The 19,130-nt window shown below is 40.7% G+C and overlaps 1 protein-coding gene across 1 annotated transcript in view; it reads left to right on the forward strand.

Moving 5' to 3' along the window:
• RPS6KC1 (ribosomal protein S6 kinase C1) overlaps nt 1-19,130 on the forward strand; it is a 92,776-nt gene that overhangs the window by 32,149 nt on the left and 41,497 nt on the right. Inside the window, exons 7-8 of the mRNA XM_024215298.1 lie at nt 5,887-6,008; nt 9,496-9,588. Of these exons, the coding sequence (XP_024071066.1) occupies nt 5,887-6,008; nt 9,496-9,588 (215 nt within the window). The remainder of the gene's footprint in view (nt 1-5,886; nt 6,009-9,495; nt 9,589-19,130) is intronic.

The raw sequence follows: 19,130 nt of genomic DNA on the forward strand, positions 1-19,130 counted from the left end.
TTAAAGCGGGGGTGGGGAGAATGGAGGGAGAGGAGATGGTCTTGTCTTCACACTTGCCAAGAGAGAAACAGTGTGGTCTGTTGGACTAAGTATAGGATCGGGAACCAGGGCCGGCTCTAGGCACCAGCCCTCCAAGCATGTGCTTGGGGTGGCACTTTCTAAGGGGCGGCACTCTGCCCCCCCCCCTTTTTTTTTTTTGCTTGGGGTGGCAAAAAGCCACTGGCCCTGTCAGTGCGCGAGCCGGGATCCGCGCCCCCTGCCCAGCCTGGTGGCGCCCTGCACAGCCCACTCAGGCAAGGAAACGCCGCGCCGCCCTGGGGAGACTCGCAGCAGCAGCAGGACCCCTCTTCCCTCCCTGCATCCCGGGCCCCGCTTCCCTCCCTCCCCGGCTCCTCACATACTCCGGGAGCCCCTCTTGCTGCCGCAGCCCGGGCTGCAGAAGTGAGAGGGGCTCCTGGAGTGTGTGAGGAGCCGGGGAGGGAGGGAAGCGGGGTCCCCTGGAGCCGAGCCCGGGCTGCGGTGGCAAGAGGGGCTCCTGGAGTGTGTGAGGAGGTGAGCGGCCGGCTGGGCTCGTCGGTGCTGAGCAGGTAGCCCCGCAGCTGGAGATCCTCGCCTTCCGGCCCGCCGAGGCTGGGCCAGGGGCGGTGAGGCTAAAGAGCAGCAGGTCTGGGCGGTTCTCCAGGTCCTCGGCTGCCAGCATGTCGGGGGTGAGGGCGGTGAGCACGAACTGATCCACCTCGGCCACCAGCAGCACCGCGAAACCCAGGGAGGGGGCCGTGTTCTCAGCGCCGCCCCGCAGCTGCACCGCCACCTGGAAGTACTCCCGCTCCGTGCTGCCCAGCAGCTCCACCCGCATGGGGATGGAGTCGTGGCTTGTTCTGGTAGCGGATCCCACGTTGGGGGGGGGGGCAGTGCGGGGGGGGCAGGGGGTGTGGGAGGGGGGGAAGAGAGCCCAGTGCTGGGGCGGCAGGGTGTGTGTGAGGGGAGCACTGGTGGGCCGGGGTTGGGGGGGAGCCCAGAGCTGGGATGGGGGACAGCCAAAAAATTTTTTGCTTGGGGCGGCAAAAAACCTAGAACTGGCCCTGTCGGGAACTAGAAACTTCTGATTTCTAATCCTGACTCTGCCACTGATTTACTGTGTCGTTAGGCAAGTTGCTTCACCTTTCTTTTCCACTTCAAAATAATACTTCATCTCTGCTGTGAGTATTAATTGCAGTAGTTAACATGTCTGCAGTCCCTTGAAGACGTAAAGCATTAAGTATACTGAACAGCAGAGAACAAGCCCTAAAGGAGTTTTTCTTCTTGTGAGGTAAATGAAGGTACAACCAAATACTGCGTGTATGAAGGCACGATGTGTTTGCTTCAGAAAGAACCTGTCTATAATATATTACTTAGGAGACAGGTGGAGGCTTGGAGGTTGTTAGACAGCCCCTTGATGGGAAGAGAGCTAAGAGTGCTTTGGTGCGAGAAGGGAATGAGAGAGAGAGAGATCATTTCTGACCTTATGTAATACTGGTTGGTTGCTGGCACCCTCCTTTTATTTACTGTGCCTTTTTTAAAGCTTGTTGGTTGCATCTTTCTATATGGGGGATAAGTCATTTGTTGACCATATGATGCTGTATACATCTAACTTTAAATGTCTTTCAGACCTTTTCAGTGATTTCTTTTTTTCTTCCTCTTTCTGTTAGTACCTGCTACTTACCTATCTACCTGGGCAATCTGAATCTTCCATCTTAGTCCATGCTATACAGTATCCTCAGGGAAATGCAGCATGTCACTCAAATGTCTAATGACGCAAGTTGCAGGGTACTTCTTGCAAGTATTTGGAGCACATTTTGAGGCTATCAAAAGGACTTTTTGATCAAGGCACATGTTTACCTATGTGCGTTCTCTGATCTATAAACTTTAAATACAGGTTTATTTTATAAAGTCACTTTCAATAGCTCATTGCCAACACCTCAACGTAATTCCTTTTTATATCTTAGGCTAGGTCTACACTACCCGACTGAATTGGCGGGTAGAAATCGATCTCTCGGGGATCGAATTATCGCGTCTCGTCGGGACGCAACAATCGATCCCCGAATCGACGCTCTTACTCCACCAACAGAGGTGGGAGTAAGCGCCGTCAACGGGGAGCCGCGGAGGTCGATTTTGCCGCCGTCCTCACAGCGGGGTAAGTCGGCTCCGATACGTCGAATTCAGCTACGCTATTCGCGTAGCTGAATTTGCGTATCTTAAATCGACCCCCCCCCCGTAGTGAAGACCTGCCCTAAGAGGATCTACTGACTAAACAAGTAACCAACTGGAGTTTGAGTAGCCAGCACATCAACATCCAGCAGATTGACAATTGAAAGATATATTCACTGCATGTTAGAACCCAGATATTCTTCATAATATTGCTAGTATGCCATGTGCTACCTCTTGTAATTATTCTGTGGAAATGCTTCTTGCGCCTATATATCTCATTTTCATCAGTTGACCACAGGGTGACTAAGGAGGGGCATATTATCCGATATTCATGCTCTTTGTCTATGTCAGACCCTCAAGATTATTTGAATATTTTTGATCATTTCTATTTTTGTGAGTGTGTCTGAGTTAAATAATTCTTAAAAATCTAAATAGCTGGCTGCTGGCTGTATTTACTGAGTACCGCTAATTGGGCAGAGGTGTCCTGGCCAGCCGATCTAACACCAAGTTTGATTTTAAGAAATGTGTTTTATTACTTGGAAGTATACAAAGCTGTTGGGAAATGAGGGAGCAGACTGCTTCTGCTTGTTTAGATGGAGGCTTATGCGCAGCAAAGTAGCTGTAGAGTTTTTATATTCTGTTTGCGGTAACAGTAAACAGAGCATCTAAAATAACCACTTGCACATTGCAACAAACACATCATCATTTGCTTAAAAAGAGTTATAATTACAGTTGACGAAGCATGGACACCATAAAAATGCATTAGTTTGGCTTGACACATTAATTACCTGTTTTTGCAGATGTTTTTATACATTGTTGTGTGAACAGTTTACAAAATAATTACAGGAAAGTCATATGGAAAATAAACTAAGTGGGTGGTTTCTCGCCTTAATATTTTCATTCATGTGAATCTGTGTGAGGCACAGCTGCTCTGTAGCAAATGCATAGAGAGAGAGAGAGAGGAGGAATCTCGAAGGGTTTTTATTCAAAGGTCTCTGTCATCATCATTACCACACTTTTTTATATCTTGCTTCAGCAGCATAGTTTTTAAACATTTAAAATGACATGGCTGATTTAATCCCAGTGAATGGGGTGGGGTGTGGGGAGAGCTTTGATACTGATCAGATGAAACACAAATCTTCTAGTATCTAGGAAAATACCTAAATGAAAAATTAATAGTAGTTTTAAGCAGGATGAGTTTGTATGATCAGTTGTAAAGATTCGTCAAGGGCTTTAACACTTCTTGTTTGCTACTATTTAAAAAAAATCTTTCTGAGGTGTAAATCTTAATAAAAGATGCTCATATCAATGATTCAGGGCTCCATATGAAGAGTGACCACATGATCTCTGTTGGAAATATGAATAAAATGTTCCCCAGAAACACTTTAAAATAAAAAGCTCGTATTAGAAAAAATTACTTTGCCCTCTTAATTTTTTAAAAAGTTTTTGGATAGTTTTTAGATAGCTTGATCAATACTACATTCTTATAAAACATACAAATACAACCCCTCTGCATTTCTCTGACGTGTGAAGTATGCACCACTGTTGCGAAAGATCTTGAACATAGGAGTTTGTCTTTCTGTCATCTTATCGTAATATCATATTTAAGTGAGCAGCTACAAGAAATGAAAACCTGGGATAAATGCTAGAGTCTGCGTTTAGTTTCGTGGATTGTTCATCATCACAATCTTAGTGTTTTGTCACAGGTTTTTAAACCTTTTATTATTCAAATCTTCTTTGAATTTGGTAGCCTATTTTACATGGTCCACATGTGCTATATATTAGATGTGCCAGAAAATCTTGGTATGTTAAGGAGTGATTGGACTGATAGGCAGCTGGTATTTTTTCATAACCTTTCTTGGATTTTTAAAAATTTGAGAACAAACTAATGTAAATTTAGAAAATAAAATAAACCCAACTCCACAAACTTATTTGATTCTCCTATTCTGGCTCAAAGACAGACCTTGTGTTAAAGCATTTAAAGGCTGAACTGGTAAGTATTGAGATCAGCTTTCCTGTCAGCCAGGAGAGAGATGTGAAAACCCTTTGAATAGAAACGTTTTTGCAAATACAGTCCTTACTGGTATGGTAAAAATTTTAATGAGTGAATAACTCATAAATATAATATTTTAAAAAATAAATATTACTACACTCTTTCCTATCTGGAGTGATGAAGTGAAATTAATGTTGAACGAAAATAGGAGAGAACAACGAAAACTCAAAGGGACATGCCGTCTTGTGTGTTAGTTGCTCTAAAATAACTGAGGCATTGGGGGGGAAAATAGGTAAACAGTGATAAACATCCAGACTAAAAACACATAATCAACAATTACAGCAGTAGCTTGACTTTTATACTAGTCTTAAAATCTTCTGGTGAACTGAAAATGCTGGCTGAAGAGAAGCCAAATACTACTAATATAAACAAATTAGCTGTTCCTGAGAAACAAGTCTTGATGGATGTCGAAGGAGTTGATGACTATCTCTAAGGAAGTTGCAGACATCTGTACAAGATAAAGTTTCCTTTTACAGACAGAAGCAACAGGACTGGAAGCCAGTTTTGAGAATTTAAAAGGTATATTGTTTGCATTTTTACACACATGGGTGGCGCATGAGGCCCCCCCTTCAGGGTGGCTAGTCCATGAGGCCCCATCCCTTCTGCCCGAGGCCCCCCCCTCCAAGCCCACCATCTTCCAGAGCCCCAAGCACCCGCTCCCGCGGCCGGACAAGCCCCTGCCGAACTGCCCTGGACCCCCCACCAGCCCCAGCGCCAGCCCCACCAGCCTCAGCGTTGGCCCCAATGCTGGGCTGCTGGCCTCCATCTGGAGCTGAGCTCCTGCTGGCTTGGGGGAGAGGGTGACGTATGGGTGGACCTAGGGCTAGGGCCCATGTTTACAGACCATATATATCCATGCTCTCATCAGTAGCCTGCATTTGTTTAAACAAGACACATTCAGTTTATTCTTTCCTAAGTGGAAGACAACAGTGAAATTTAGGAACATTTTTCCAGAACCTTATTATCCAGCGGTTGATATGAAAGATTCAGCCACAATGCCCTATTTAGAAGCCCAGCCCTTACTCCGAACTGCTGGGAGGGGGCTTGAATTCTCATCAGGCTGCTACTGCTGTATCTTGCCTGCGGGCGGAGTGGTTCCATCTTGTCATCCTGGCTGGTGACCATCTGAAACTTATTAGCCTCTTAGCCAAAAAGGAAGGGAGCAGCCAGCAGCTGAAATCTGTGTGAGTTCTTGCTTTCACCTGGTTATTAGTGGCATTTCTGGTCCCATTTTCATGGAAGTATAGGTCAGAAGGATGGAAATAAGCAAGTTTTACCCCTTCTGTTTTTTAAAGTAGTAATTTATAACCTTTACCGTATATGCACTTATCTGATTTCCATGGATACAGAGTCCATTTCACTTGCTGCCTCCAGTTCTTAATTTTGTTTCCATGGAAACTGACACCAAATTGGCAAAAATAAGGTAAGAGTTTTCATTTATTTGAGTATGTAATGAGTCTTAAACTGTATCCTTGCCAGAATACCCAAATCAGAGAACATGAAATCGAATATTATTGGGCTTGGCTATCAGAACCAATGAATAAGGCTGGAGCCAAAGACAGCAAAATCAAGTCAATCTCTTTGCCCAAATATTTGGAAACACTTAAAAAAAAAAAACCCTCACCATTTTCTGTTACTCCATCTAGGTGAGTCAAGCCCAACTCGTCGAGAAGCAGTGAAGAGGAAGACTGCAGAATATCTAATGCGTGCTGAAAAAATTTCCAGCCTATACCAGAAATCCTTCTCTGAAGATGGATCAGTTTCTGGGGTAGGCTTTAGTTTCATTTCTCTGAAATTGAATCTGTAAGATTGTCTGTCTGAATTTCTTGGCTTTTAGTTGTCTCAAAACCGTTTTTAAAATTAGATAACCTTCTGTATGTACCCTGAACACATTAGTCCTTTCTGGTAACTTTTTATAGTTGTTTTTTTAAAATTCTTTGGTGCTTCTTGATTTAGTTTACTTTTTGTAATATTATGCAGGGTACCTGGTTCTAAAAAGTGCTATCAGTGGATTTTAAGTATTTTTATTTCATACTCCACAGTTTATAAAGTAAACGGAGTTGGGGCATTCAGCAGCTTCTGCCAGTATTAAATTGTTTTTTGAGGTAGCTTCCACCTTTTTAAGCAGATATCCTTAGCTGAGCTTACTTTTGCAAAAAAAATCCTGTTTCAAGACATTCTTAATAGATCTCGACTTTGCCCTTCCCCATCCAGTTCCCGTGGGACTCATCTGTTCTTAGTTTGTATTTTTGCTGCAGTGACACTAAACTGTGTGTGATTGTCAATGACTGCTCCCAGGTAGTAAACATAAAAGTGTCAAACTTCCTGTCTGTCTACATTTGTATTAAGTAAGGACAAAAAGGGCAGAAAATTCTTTTGTCTTATTTTTCACAGCCCTAAGAGCAGTTTTTTAAAGAGATTGTTGCAGTTAAAAAGCAAAGCTTTAGAAAATCAGATAAAATTAAGCCCCCTAATCCAAAGTAAATCTTAACCTTCCCCCCTCCCACCCTGCCTCCCCAATCTTGTTTTGAAGGGGAACTGTTTCTGTAATAAGAGACCACAAATACATTTATGGGGACATTCTAAATGAGAAACATTTTGTGAGAGTTGATGTCTTAATACGTATATCAGTTGTACTTGAGAGAATTTTAATACTGTGGTCTGTTATCCACATCTACATAGCAATGGACCACCCTCTTCCAAGAGGTGTCAAAACTAAACAGAGATTTTCTGTGAACTCCCTGCTGGTTGTCTTTCCTTGGGCCAAATGCTCTTGGAAGTGGGGAAAATCTTGATTGAATGCAAATCCAGTATTTTTGGAAACTGAGCAGGAAGACAATATGAGGAACCCATTACAGTTTGTATAGTAAAAATTCACTATGGCTGGGTAACAGGAAGAAACAGGTATTACTGTACAAGGACCCCCCAAGGGCAATGGAACCACCCTCTATCATTTAGTACTGAATTGGACAAATGCCTCCTTTGCAGATCTAAAAGGAATACATCCGAAGAAAAAGGGGAGGAAAGAGAGAAACCCGCATCTCTCCTTGATAACATTCAAAGCTGACTAGCTAGGAGAAGCTTCACTTTAGCTGAGCAAATTTTGCTCTTGACTTAATTGCCTTATTTGGTAGCACAAGCTTTGTCCATCTAGTGGCACTATTGTGCTAGTATCTAAGCATTTATTTTACTTTATTATTCATTCTTGATTTTTGTCTCTCTTCTACTCTTGTGCCAAATAAAGTTTTTGCTTTTATTTGAGATCGTTGGAATTAATTTACATAGATTGTTACATTGGGGACAACCAGTGTCCAATGGCCCACAGAGATGGAAACTGAGTTCTGATCAGAAGTGGGAATGTGGTGACAACTGAGACACCTAAAAGAGCATGTAAAGTGCTGTGAGATAGGAGGCGGGCATCATTGTGGGCAAAAAGAGAACCAGGGGAATAGACCTGACTCCGTGATTGTCGCTGTCAAGAATTAGGTAGCATGGCTGATCTTCTTGTCTACAGCAATCGTAAGAAAACATGGTGAGAATAGTGACACATGCCCTCAAATGTTGACATACGTAGTGTTTGACATGAAGTTTGTCTAGATGAGAATGAAGAGGGTGGCTTTTTTTGGACAGTGGTTACTGGCCAGGCTCAGAGACTCACTCATTTTCAGGAATGTTCGTCTTGTTATTCTGGATCACAGTTTACCTCAGATTTCCCTTCACTCCTCCTTGCTGTTAGCTCTTTATTTGCATCTGGCAGGGTGGGTTCATCTGGAGTTAGTTTTCCTCAATGGTAGCTGCTGAAGGTGATAGGTTTGGAACTTTCCTTTCCTTCTTGTTCAGGAAATTACACCTCTCCACAGGGAAAAAAATAAACTTTACAAAAGAGCTTTGCTTTAGTTTAATCATTTTAATCTGTAAAGCCGCTGGAAGCTGTCTTATTTGTAGGTAGCGGGTTGGGGTCTGTGGCTCTGTGCGGAAGCTGCATACTTGATTTTTTTGGGGGGAAGGATCTGATTATTCTTTGTTAGGGCAGGTAAGTGGCTAGAACCTTTTGAAAATATGACTTGTTCAAGTGTCATAGGTGTGCATGGTGATCTGTGGAGCAAGTAAACAGATACAGGTCCCTGTCCCGAGTTGCTTGCTCTTGCCCCCCCCCCCCCCCCCTCCTACCACAACTGCTGGATAGGCAGATGGAAGTGAGCCAGCACCTGACGATCTAACATAGGCAAGCAGATTGGTGCAGAAAGGAGTGTGTTCTCTGTGGCCTGGATTCCTTTCTCAGTGACACCATAGAAGCCATTCTGTGGCTTCTAAAGGGATGGAGCAAGGGATGTGTCTGGCAGGTCTCAGCTGGGTTTCTCCCACCCCAGACCCCTGGGGCACAGCACGACATTACAGGTAGCTTGTCATTTTTAGTTGAGCTAGTGCTACAAATTGCAGAATGTATTCCCTTTTCACCACAAGTTCTGTCGGGAGTAAAGTCCAAACTTTGTTTTCAGGTGAAATTCTGTTATTCCAGGTATGCAAGGGAGATGGAGAGAATAGCAGGGCTTGTATTATGCAAGTGTGTGTATACAGCAGTGAACACATATGCCTGACACACAAACTGTGTAAGTTACATCCCGATAGGTCACAAAACACAATGGAGACCAAAAAAAACATGTTAACTACTTGAATAGTTAACATGCACTCTCATCTGTTTCAGTGTGACTTATTTCCGGGTGGGTAATCCATAGCTACCTTTGGCTAAGGCTGTTTTGGGGATCATTGTGTTGTGTACCTTATTACATCAGGATTTATGACTGACATGAGCACTTGCCATCAAACAAAAAGAGCACTGTTTAGCATTCTATATTTTGTGTTCTTGTAATTTATAAAGTTTCTAATTTCCTTTTTCCTGTCCCTTAAGCCCTGAACTATTGTGAATCCAGAATAACTATAAGGCTCTGATTGATTATTGTTGCCAGGTGGGAGCTCAGCTATTTGTTACGAAGTTTCATTACCTCTGCAAAACATTGGAAACTATATAAACTCATTTCTTTTTCTATTTTAAAATTTTGTTTTCAATGTTATCTTGATTTATTTACTTGCAACTTTTCTTACATTTAAGGACAAACAGAAAAGTTCTCCTTTCATCTCCACTCTCTCTTATTTATGAAAAATTTCGTTTCCTTCGGCCTGGCATTTGCTACAGCAGGCAGTCTTCCTTCAAGTACCACCCTGATTGATGTGTAATCTTTGATATCTTCCATTAGCCTCCAGGATCACTAAGTTCAAGGCCCTCTTGGAACCTAAGGAGCCCTGCCGAGGAACTGAAGGCCTTCAGAGTCCTTGGGGTGATTGACAAGGTAATTCTTCAGTGTCTCTTCAAGAGTTCAGTCATAAATCGACTGCATGCTGACATTTTGTCTTTGAAGCTGTGGATCTTAAGGATATGAAACAAAAGGGGAAAATGACTCAAATGCATCTGCACTTTAAAATAACAAAAGTAGAAGAAAAAAGGCTTTTATCTAAGCAATTCATGTAAGGTCATGCAAAATATATTTGAGCTAAAGGATAAGGTACATGTTTGGTGGCATTCAGTAGGATGGGGCCTGGTTTTTGAAAATAATGTCACTGTTACAATACTGGGATAAGGACATGTCGATACATTTTCAGTTTATTAAACTGATGGTTATTTGAAATACAGAAGGGTAAAAATTCATGCACTTTCCCACAGTCAGTGCAATATGGAAACTCGAGGAAGGGGAACCCCTGTGAAAAAGATATTTGCTCTCTCTCCTCTTAGAACCTTGAATTCAAATCCCCAGCCAAGGCAGAGATCTAGAACAAGTCAAACTAATTTTTGACTCATTCAGATAAAATCTCCCCAAACCCCAGGGTAATATCCCTCTGTAATGTGTAAACTGTAATGGACCATACAGATCTTTTGCAAGCCTAATTAAATGACTGAAAGAATAACAGTGCATAAAGTAGCTGCGCTGTTTTGATATCGCTGATTAGTTATCCCTTTACCAAGTACATTTAAGATGATATATTATTCAGTAAGGAGACAACGACTAATTCAACTTGTAATGACTCATTTCCTTGTTGCCACTCCATTCCCCTGATGCCTTTTGATTGTTCCTTGAGTGATCCCTGGCTTGTGTGCTTTGTATTTCAGGTCACATGACCCATTTATAACTTGTATTATTAAAAATTGCTGCTATACTCTTAGTTCTGAATTTGTTCCTCTCTTTCGTTAGACTGAACATAGCAATTTGGATTTTTTTTTTTTTGCCTATACTGTTTTAATTGCATGCATAACTATGTTTTCTCCTATGTGCTATATACACTCAGATTTTAACCTTGTTTTCACAACATGCAAGGACCTTTTAGCTATAATATCATATACACTGTATCTCCTTTCATCTGATGGCAAGTGTCTAATCTATTTAGTGTTTCTCTCTCTCTCTGTATATTTATTAAGGAGCAATTTGATAAGCTGATTATAGCTGTTAGCTGTGTGCATTGTATAAATCTTTAAGACTATGGGGGATTCCAGGAACTACCTAACCTCATAATCCCCCATAAAGAGAGATGGAGCAGGCAGCCTAGAGCCTTAGGAATTGTCCATACAAGGCTATGATATTATTGTAGAGAGATGGAGTAAGACCTTCAAATGTCTTTTCGTCTTAAAGACCACAAAATACTGAAATGATTAGTAACTTGGAAGTGATGCTCAACACCTTGTAGGGCCAAGCTCCTTTATTCCATGGACTAACTAAATCTCCCAGGTATGACTAGATTCCTATCTAGCAAGCTTCTAGGTACAAGCCTGAATATCCAGATCCTGGAATCAGAACTTCTTCTGCAAAGAGACAAGGTTACTGTGGTGACAAAAAAACAAGAGATTTAATATTGGAGACATCACCATGGCAAGCATTCTAACAGTGTTTTGTTGTATAGCCAGCCAGCTAGTATGCCATAGGGGGCAGAGTTAAATTTGAATTATTGTTCAGAGATGGAGCAAGACATTTTCAGATGTCTGTCTACTTGTATACCTGCTCCCGGGCTCTCTACTCTTCTTCTAAGTTTTAATCTTACTCTGAGATATAAATCTGTCTGGGGATTGGCCCTGCTTTGAGCAGGGGGTTGGACTAGATGACCTCCTGAGGTCTCCTCCAACCCTGATATTCTATGATTCTATGATAGTTTGTTTTTATCATTTGATTATAGTGTCATAAGTGTACCTAGTGTTTTAGAGCAAGTATAAAGTCAATCCCTGCCCCAAAGGAGCTTAATCATAGAGTATGTTATGTTTTATATACACTCATTTTATATTCACACAAGAATGTTTATTATGTATGTAGTACAGGGACTGTGTTTTTTACCCTCACTGTAAATCATTGTGTACATTTATGTCCCATTTCTTCATGCACCCCCAATACGCTCACTCTAAGGCTCCAATTTTGGGAGAGCTTAAACATGTGCGTAAACTACTAATGTAACTAGTGACACTGAAAGCAAGCATACTCCAGCGAGTACAAGTGTGTACGTAATACAGACATCCTGTCACAAGTAAATTTATAAATATTAGATTGTCTAAAGGATCCCATAATACTTTGAAGTTTCACTCACCACAGAAAAGCAGCTACTACTGGGCTAGCATGCATAAATAGGTATTCAGCCAGTGCATGGCACAACAGTCAGTTTTGGTCAAGGATATGGAGGCAAACCTCTGCTCCTTCTATGGCATCTTTAATATCCCTGCAGAGCAGACAGTCTCATCTCTCACTGCTAATGCTTAGCACAGGGTATAAGGCCTTGTCTACACTACAGAGGAAATTCAATCTAAGCTACGCAATTTGAGTCACGTGAATAGCGTAACTCAAATCGACGTAGCTTAGACCTACTTACCGCGGGGTCCACACTACACAATGTTGACAGGAGACGTTGTCCCGTCAACTCCCCCTACTCTTCTCAATCCGGTGGAGTACAGGAGTAGACGGGAGAGCGATCTGCAGTCAGTTTAGTGGGTTTTCACTAGACCCGCTAAATTGACTTCTGATGCATCGATCGTCACTTGTCGATCCCCCAGTAAGTGTAGACAAGCCCTAAGAGTGCCTGTTGCTGCTTACCTTGTAAAGCCACCTCTAGACCGAGGTGTGGGAGAACATCCATATGCAGGAAACACCATTTATGTGTGGTGTGTACCTTTCCAAACCATTGCTACGCTCCTGATCCATTTCAGCAGTTAGTGTGGTCTATATCTGTGACTTGTCAGCCTGCTCCTGGCTGCAAAGCAAGATATCTCATGTTAACTGGTTTCCCTCATATGAACTCTTTAAATAGTTTTGCTCTTCCCTGAACAGGCTTGTGATGTGCTGTTAACATCTACAGGATGCCGTGTCCTCTTAAAAATGAAACAAGTGGCATCCCAAAGGCAGGGTTTTCTGAGAAGTAGGTACTTTAACACATGCTATACTGAGGCCTGGTCCACACTAACCCCCCACTTCGAACTAAGATACGCAACTTCAGCTACGTGAATAACGTAGCTGAAGTCGAAGTACCTTAGTTCGAACTTACCGCGGGTCCAGACGCGGCAGGCAGGCTCCCTCGTCGACTCCACGTACTCCTCTCGCGGAGCAGGAGTACCGGCGTCGACGGCGAGCACTTCCGGGATCAATCCGGGATCGATTTATCGCGTCTAGACAAGATGCGATAAATCGATCCCAGAAGATCGATTGCTTACCGCCGGACCCGGAAGTAAGTATAGACGTACCCTGTGTGTTGCAGTGCTTGAGTACAAATCAGCAGGCTAGTGACACTTTGGTCTCGTCTCAATTGCAGCCATGTGGGAGCATCCATTTGCAACATTTAGCCCAAACCATATTATAATGTGTTTTATCTGTGAAGATGGGGCAAAATCATGTGACAGCCTGATCTTTCAGGACTGTAGCACAGTTGCCTTAAAGTAGTTTATAATGATTTGGGACACAACAGGGGGTAACCAGGTCTGCATCACACAGAGCTTTTTCTGACAATCTCCTAATCTTTTTTCCAGTCATGATACAACTTCCTTGGTCCTAATAACAAGGAGAGCGCTAATGGAGATGGACTAATGGAATTTGTGCCACTGTGGTGTTTAACTTTGCTCAAAACAAATCTAGATGCTAATACAGTAAAAATGTTGGTGGCCAGTCTATATCCTAGTGCTCCTACTGTTGCTAGATGTTGTGGAGTTGCAACTGTGCAATACCAGTGATGACTCAGAAAAAATAGCTTCTCTGGAACTTTTCTCAGACACTGAGAGAGTCCTTGGTTGGATATGCTGCCAAGATTTAAAAAAGGAACTGGGTGACTTTTGTGTGTGTGCCCTCAACTTGAGATGCCTGGAAAGGGCCTGATTTTCAGAAAATAGGGTGCTCATCATTTTCTGAAACTCTGGCTCCTTCAAGCTGTCTCAAGCTGGGCACCCAAAACTACTAGTCAATTCTGGAACATTTTGGCCATGGCTTTCTTATCTTTTTTTCATTTGGGCTGTTTGCTTCAAAAATAAGCGGTGTGCTGCTTTACTCGGCACAGGCTTTTATATTTTTACAACAGGAAGGGCCCTCCTGTGAATAGGTTTTGTTTGTTTGTTTGTTTGTTTTTTTAATGGTATTTTACTCTAATGAAAAATGAGGTTCTTGTCCTTTGAATGTTCAGGGTTCTAATCTATTGTGGATATGTGAATGTAACTCCTGTGAGCATTAATGTATCATGCCAAAGAGTAGGCTTGTGTGTGTGTGTGTGTGGGTGTGTCTAGCTATAGATACCCCCTGACCAAATGTAATCAGTTACCTGAGCACAGTAAAGCATCTTAAACCTGCAGACTTCTTTTTGAAGTAGAAAACTTTTCTTTCATAACTTATTTAGTTCAAAATATTTATGTGTTGCAGAATCTATGCTGAGTTTCTGTCCCCGCAAGCAACTCTTTACTTTGAAGCTATAATTAGCCCCTGAAGAAACTGATTTGCCATGGTACTGCAGACACCTTAACAATGCAGTTTCAAGCCCAATGTCTTATTCTTTAGTGGGCAACCCTGTGTTATTTAGATTCATTCTATTTAAAGATTCATTTTGTAGCCCTTAAAAGCAGAGTTTGTTAAGCAAGGACTATGCTGCTATAAGCAATGTCTCATAACTTTTCCCCCCAAACAGCTAAATTTGATGCAGTCGGTACTGGTGTAAATCTGGAGAAACACAATTGGCTTCAGTGGACTTCTGTCTGGATTTTCCCTGATGATTCTGATCTCAGTAACAGGCTCAATCTGCCAATACTTGTGTGAATTAGGTTTATTGTTCAATAGATTCTTGGTTAAAATGTATGTAACATAATCTGAAACACTAAGAATTAGAACACTATCATCCGTGTCCTGCTAAAATTAATTCAGAAGTCTTTGAACAGGCTTCTTACATGGATGTAAATCTCTTCCTGTAATTTTTCTGAAGAACTGAAAAAAATCTCATTGCACTATATAACTTTGCTTCATTACAAATATTTGGTTTTCTTTTCAGTGTTATGCTGTATGTGAGAAATCCGATCCCCAATGTTAAATTATTATGCTCTATTTCTAGGGACAAGTCACCATGACACCCAAATCAGTATTATTAATTATTTAAAAAGTATGATATGATTATTACTTATGTCAGCCTCAAAAGCAGAAATGCAAAAAAAAAAAGCAACAAAATGTAAAGAATTCATAAAATAATTGCTTGCATAATGCATTTTTTTTAATATGCTGCAGAACCATAGTTAGTTGAATTCAACAGGTTATGGTTAGTTTAATTGAGTTTAATTAAAGGGTAGGAAAATGGGCTTGTGTTATGACAGTTCCTCTGTTGTACATGAATGTTTAATATTGCAGTAGCTATGTCTTAGTCCATGTTTACTAATTCCCCTTAGAAGCTTAAATATTTTAATCCTCAGTTTTACTTTGAATAGAGTTTAAACGGTACTGCGGTTGCACAATTTATATTGACATCAGCTCATATTTTGGCACATTGCAGTCAGATAAACATTCTGCCAAATTTTGATGATTTTCCTCTCCCCAACATTAGTTATGGGTTTGTACAGTAACTGTGAGCATAAAAGACTTGGAGAAAATGTAGCTACAACAATTGCATAACTATTTCAATTCACACATTCCCTCTATTGTGGTATTATGATGATGACAAGAACCGGAAAGAGAAACAAGTCTGAAACTAACTGTAAACAAAAATTAAGCTGACTAGTCTTATTTTCATTGCCCAAACATAACATGGTGGAAACAAATAAATGTCATAGTCATTAAAAAGCAGATTAAATATTTACAATTTGATTAATCTAGCTATTATTAGTAATGTAAATAAGAAAACTTGTTTTAGGAGTAGTTTTTTGTAATCTCAGTGTTTTAAATGACTACCTTGTTTTATAGCAATTTCAAATCTACTATAGTACTCATAGAAGTTAAAGATGGAAAAGTATTTGGATCACTCAATCTATTTCCTGTCATTACAGAATTGTTCCCTAAAATACATTTTAATATCTAGTCTAGTTTTAGGTCCCAAGACTTGAGGCTTCCACCTCTTTCCTAAGGAAACTGTTTTACAACCTAACATATCTCACAGTTAAGAAGAGTCTCTTCTTCTGATATTCAGCCTTTGTGTTCCATAGTTTCATTCTATTATTCCTAGCTCTATCCAGTTTTATTAAACTAAAGAAAATAATCTCACTCCTTGGAGTTTACACACTTGACACATTTAATATGTTTTCGCTTAGCCACACATACACACACACACACACACACACACACACACACACATTTTTGAAATCTTTAATCATACTTCAGTCCCTATAGCTCCCTGATCACTTATGTTGCTCTTCTCTGAACTCCCTCAGATTTGTCAATAACTTTCTGGTAATATGGTGCCCAGAATTGACTGCAGGTGCAGTTACACAACAGTTGTACGGACAGAGATTATTACCTCCCTGCTCTGACATATTGCCTTGGGGTAGGCAGTGTTGAATCACCCAGGCTTGCCTTTATAATCCCATCACACAGCAAACTAATGTTGTATTTGCTCTGTTAACCCTCCAGTAGGTCTTGCTTCTGGTTCCCAGACGTCCCCTCACATTGAGTATGTGCTTAAGATTATTTCTCCCCTTATGTATTGGACTGCATGTTTCCATCAGAATCTTTTTTTTTTTTAACTTGTTTTCTAAACTCTCTCTTGTTTTCTAAGTCTCTCTGTATTTCAGTACTTGCTGCAAATATTTGTTGTACTATTTACTTAATTTCATGTAATTAATAAAGATGCTAAATAAGAACAGTCTAAAGAGCAGTTTCTTCTAACACAGAAGAATAACATAAATTTAACCCCTTCTCTCCATTTCCCCCCCCCACCCCCCAATCAAGAAACTAACAATGCATGCTTCATTTCACTGATTCATTATAGGCCATCTGCCAGCTTCCATGTAGAAGTAGTTTGTTCTTTGGGAAAAGGACCTTGTCTTACTAAATGCTAATAAGTTGCTTAGCACAGTTGATGCTTTATATTTAATAACTGTCTGATTATGGATGATACCCTGTATTATAATCCACTGGATACCTCCTCCAGCTTGATATATTGCCACACATAATTTTTGGCTAATTTCCAGTCTATTTCAAGGGAGTAAGCTTTCACCTTTTACAGCACAACTAAAAGTCTAAAAACATAAGTGAGTTTTGATATTTGCTGCTCTCTGGCACTTTCAGTAATTAAACCAATAGAGTTTTTCTTTTGTTAACTGTAATATTGCTCATCAAGAGAATCCACAAAGCATAAATTAATTATGGATAATCACTAAAAAAGAGGGATAACTGAAGGCATCACACTGACTGCACAGATAATGATGAGCACTAATCTGTTTTTTTCCCCCCACAAGTATCAGCCCAGTGCTTTACTAAAGTTGCCTTCTTGGCTTTATAATCTTTGAGTGTGTGCTTGTATCTGCAAGCATAAAACAATGTAAATAAAGGTCGGGGGTGGGGTAGAGCTGCTCTGAAGTGACTATATTTAGTAGCAAAATAAATTTCTATTAAATAGACCATTTACTCCTATTAGCCTTGCACAGCCAACACAGCTAAGGGGAGAAAAAGGTGAATTTCATTCCTACTTCCATAGCATAAACAAAATTATGTAGCAAATTCTGGTCAGTTACACCTGTGCAGTCTCCTGGATGGCAGTGGAATTTCACAGGTATTACTGAGGTTATTACTTGACTTTTTAGTCCTGGAAGTGATAAGCAAAGAGGAAAAAAAATCCCCAGCTTGGTCATCAGATCCCAGCTTGAGTTTGGAGGATTTGTGGTTCGAAAAACGGTCTCATAAACGGAGCATATTTGATCTGGAGTTATACAATAAGCATAGAACCCAGTGATAATGTTATTGCACGTTTATTTTCAAAGTAGAATTGCAATTCAGTAACAGAGGATAAAGCCAGCTTTTAAAAGTATACCTTGGTGGTAGCCTTATCTCCAAAAACCTTAAACAACCAGGATATGTAGTTAAAATTTGTAATGCATTTCATTTGATTATACAGGTGGTATTTGTAGCCCACATCAACACACTTTAATCCACTTTTTTAGGAAGCCATTTTTTTATTTATTTTAATAATGTTGGTCAAGTAAATAGAACAAACTCAAGCTAGTGTAACTATGTTGTGTTCTGTTCTGAAAAATGTGTAGGATTGAAGCAGCAACAGCAGTAGATTAAAACAAGGCAAAACCTAATTGCAGTTGGTAAGGCAACTGCGTTTCTGTTAAAACCACCCGTGAGAGAGCAGTGCATTTATAGCAGCTCTTAGTTGATCCAATAGTGTCCCCTGTGACCTTGGTTGGGTGTTTTGTAGGGTGACTAATGGCTCACCATGTTCTCTTTTTCTGGTGACTTGCCTATTGCCTGCCTCTGGGTTTGTGATTCCCCTTATGCTGACTTCTGCAATATTCCTTCAGTCTCTTATCTCAAGGCTTTGATGCATATGTTCTGAAGGTGGCCACCGTGACTTTGGGTGGCAGCAGATGGTAAACCTTCAGGCTGCCACCGGCTATACTGGTGTTAAGTTGGAAACTTAGCGTTTGATGAAGAATCAGTAGTGCATATGAAAGAGCTTTTACTGCAGAAATATCTTTTAATTAAAAAAATTAGCATACTGAAACACTTGCTAATTTCTATGCATGTAAAGAATCCTAAAATTAACTGTTTTCTTAAAGCTAAACTATGGTTATTTACAAGTTAGATTTTGTTTTTTCTCCAATTGCATGTAATGTATTTAAACAGTTTTTTGTTTGTTTGTAAACTGAGCTGTTGGATACAATTATAAATCAATTATCTGAAGGTCTCTGAAGTGCAATTATTTTTAAAAGTAGTTTCACGTAACATCAGAATTGACTTCCAGTTTTAAAAATGAAATGGGAAATCTTGCTTGCATACCCACAAAGAACTGGTATGTCATTACCTTAGGTATTACTGATTCCCCCCTTTGTTGTAGTAGCGAGATGGCAATAATTCCTTGTTTATATGCATTTTGGGACACTGCCTGGGAGAACTAAGATACTGTACTAAGCACACTTGAGTGTGCTAATGTTGCAATATTCTTTGCCTGTCAACTTCCTGTGTAGTTGTGAATTGGCTCTTGTAGCACTGCCTACCTATGTTTTTTTTTCTTGGTGGTAACATGCTATATTGGAGGATTTTAAAGCCTAAAACAATATCACATTAGTATGACAGATAGGGTTTGCATAGTCTCCTTTTGTATCACAGTCTCACTTGCCATGAATGGCGAATGTCTGGCATAGCACTTACGTTGCCTCCCTTCTGAAGATGGGTGCATAATACTGTGGGTG

The sequence above is a fragment of the Terrapene carolina genome, unplaced genomic scaffold, assembly GCF_002925995.2.
Source record: "Terrapene carolina triunguis isolate 2854851 unplaced genomic scaffold, T_m_triunguis-2.0 Scaffold262, whole genome shotgun sequence".
Classification (NCBI taxonomy): Eukaryota; Metazoa; Chordata; order Testudines; family Emydidae; genus Terrapene; species Terrapene triunguis.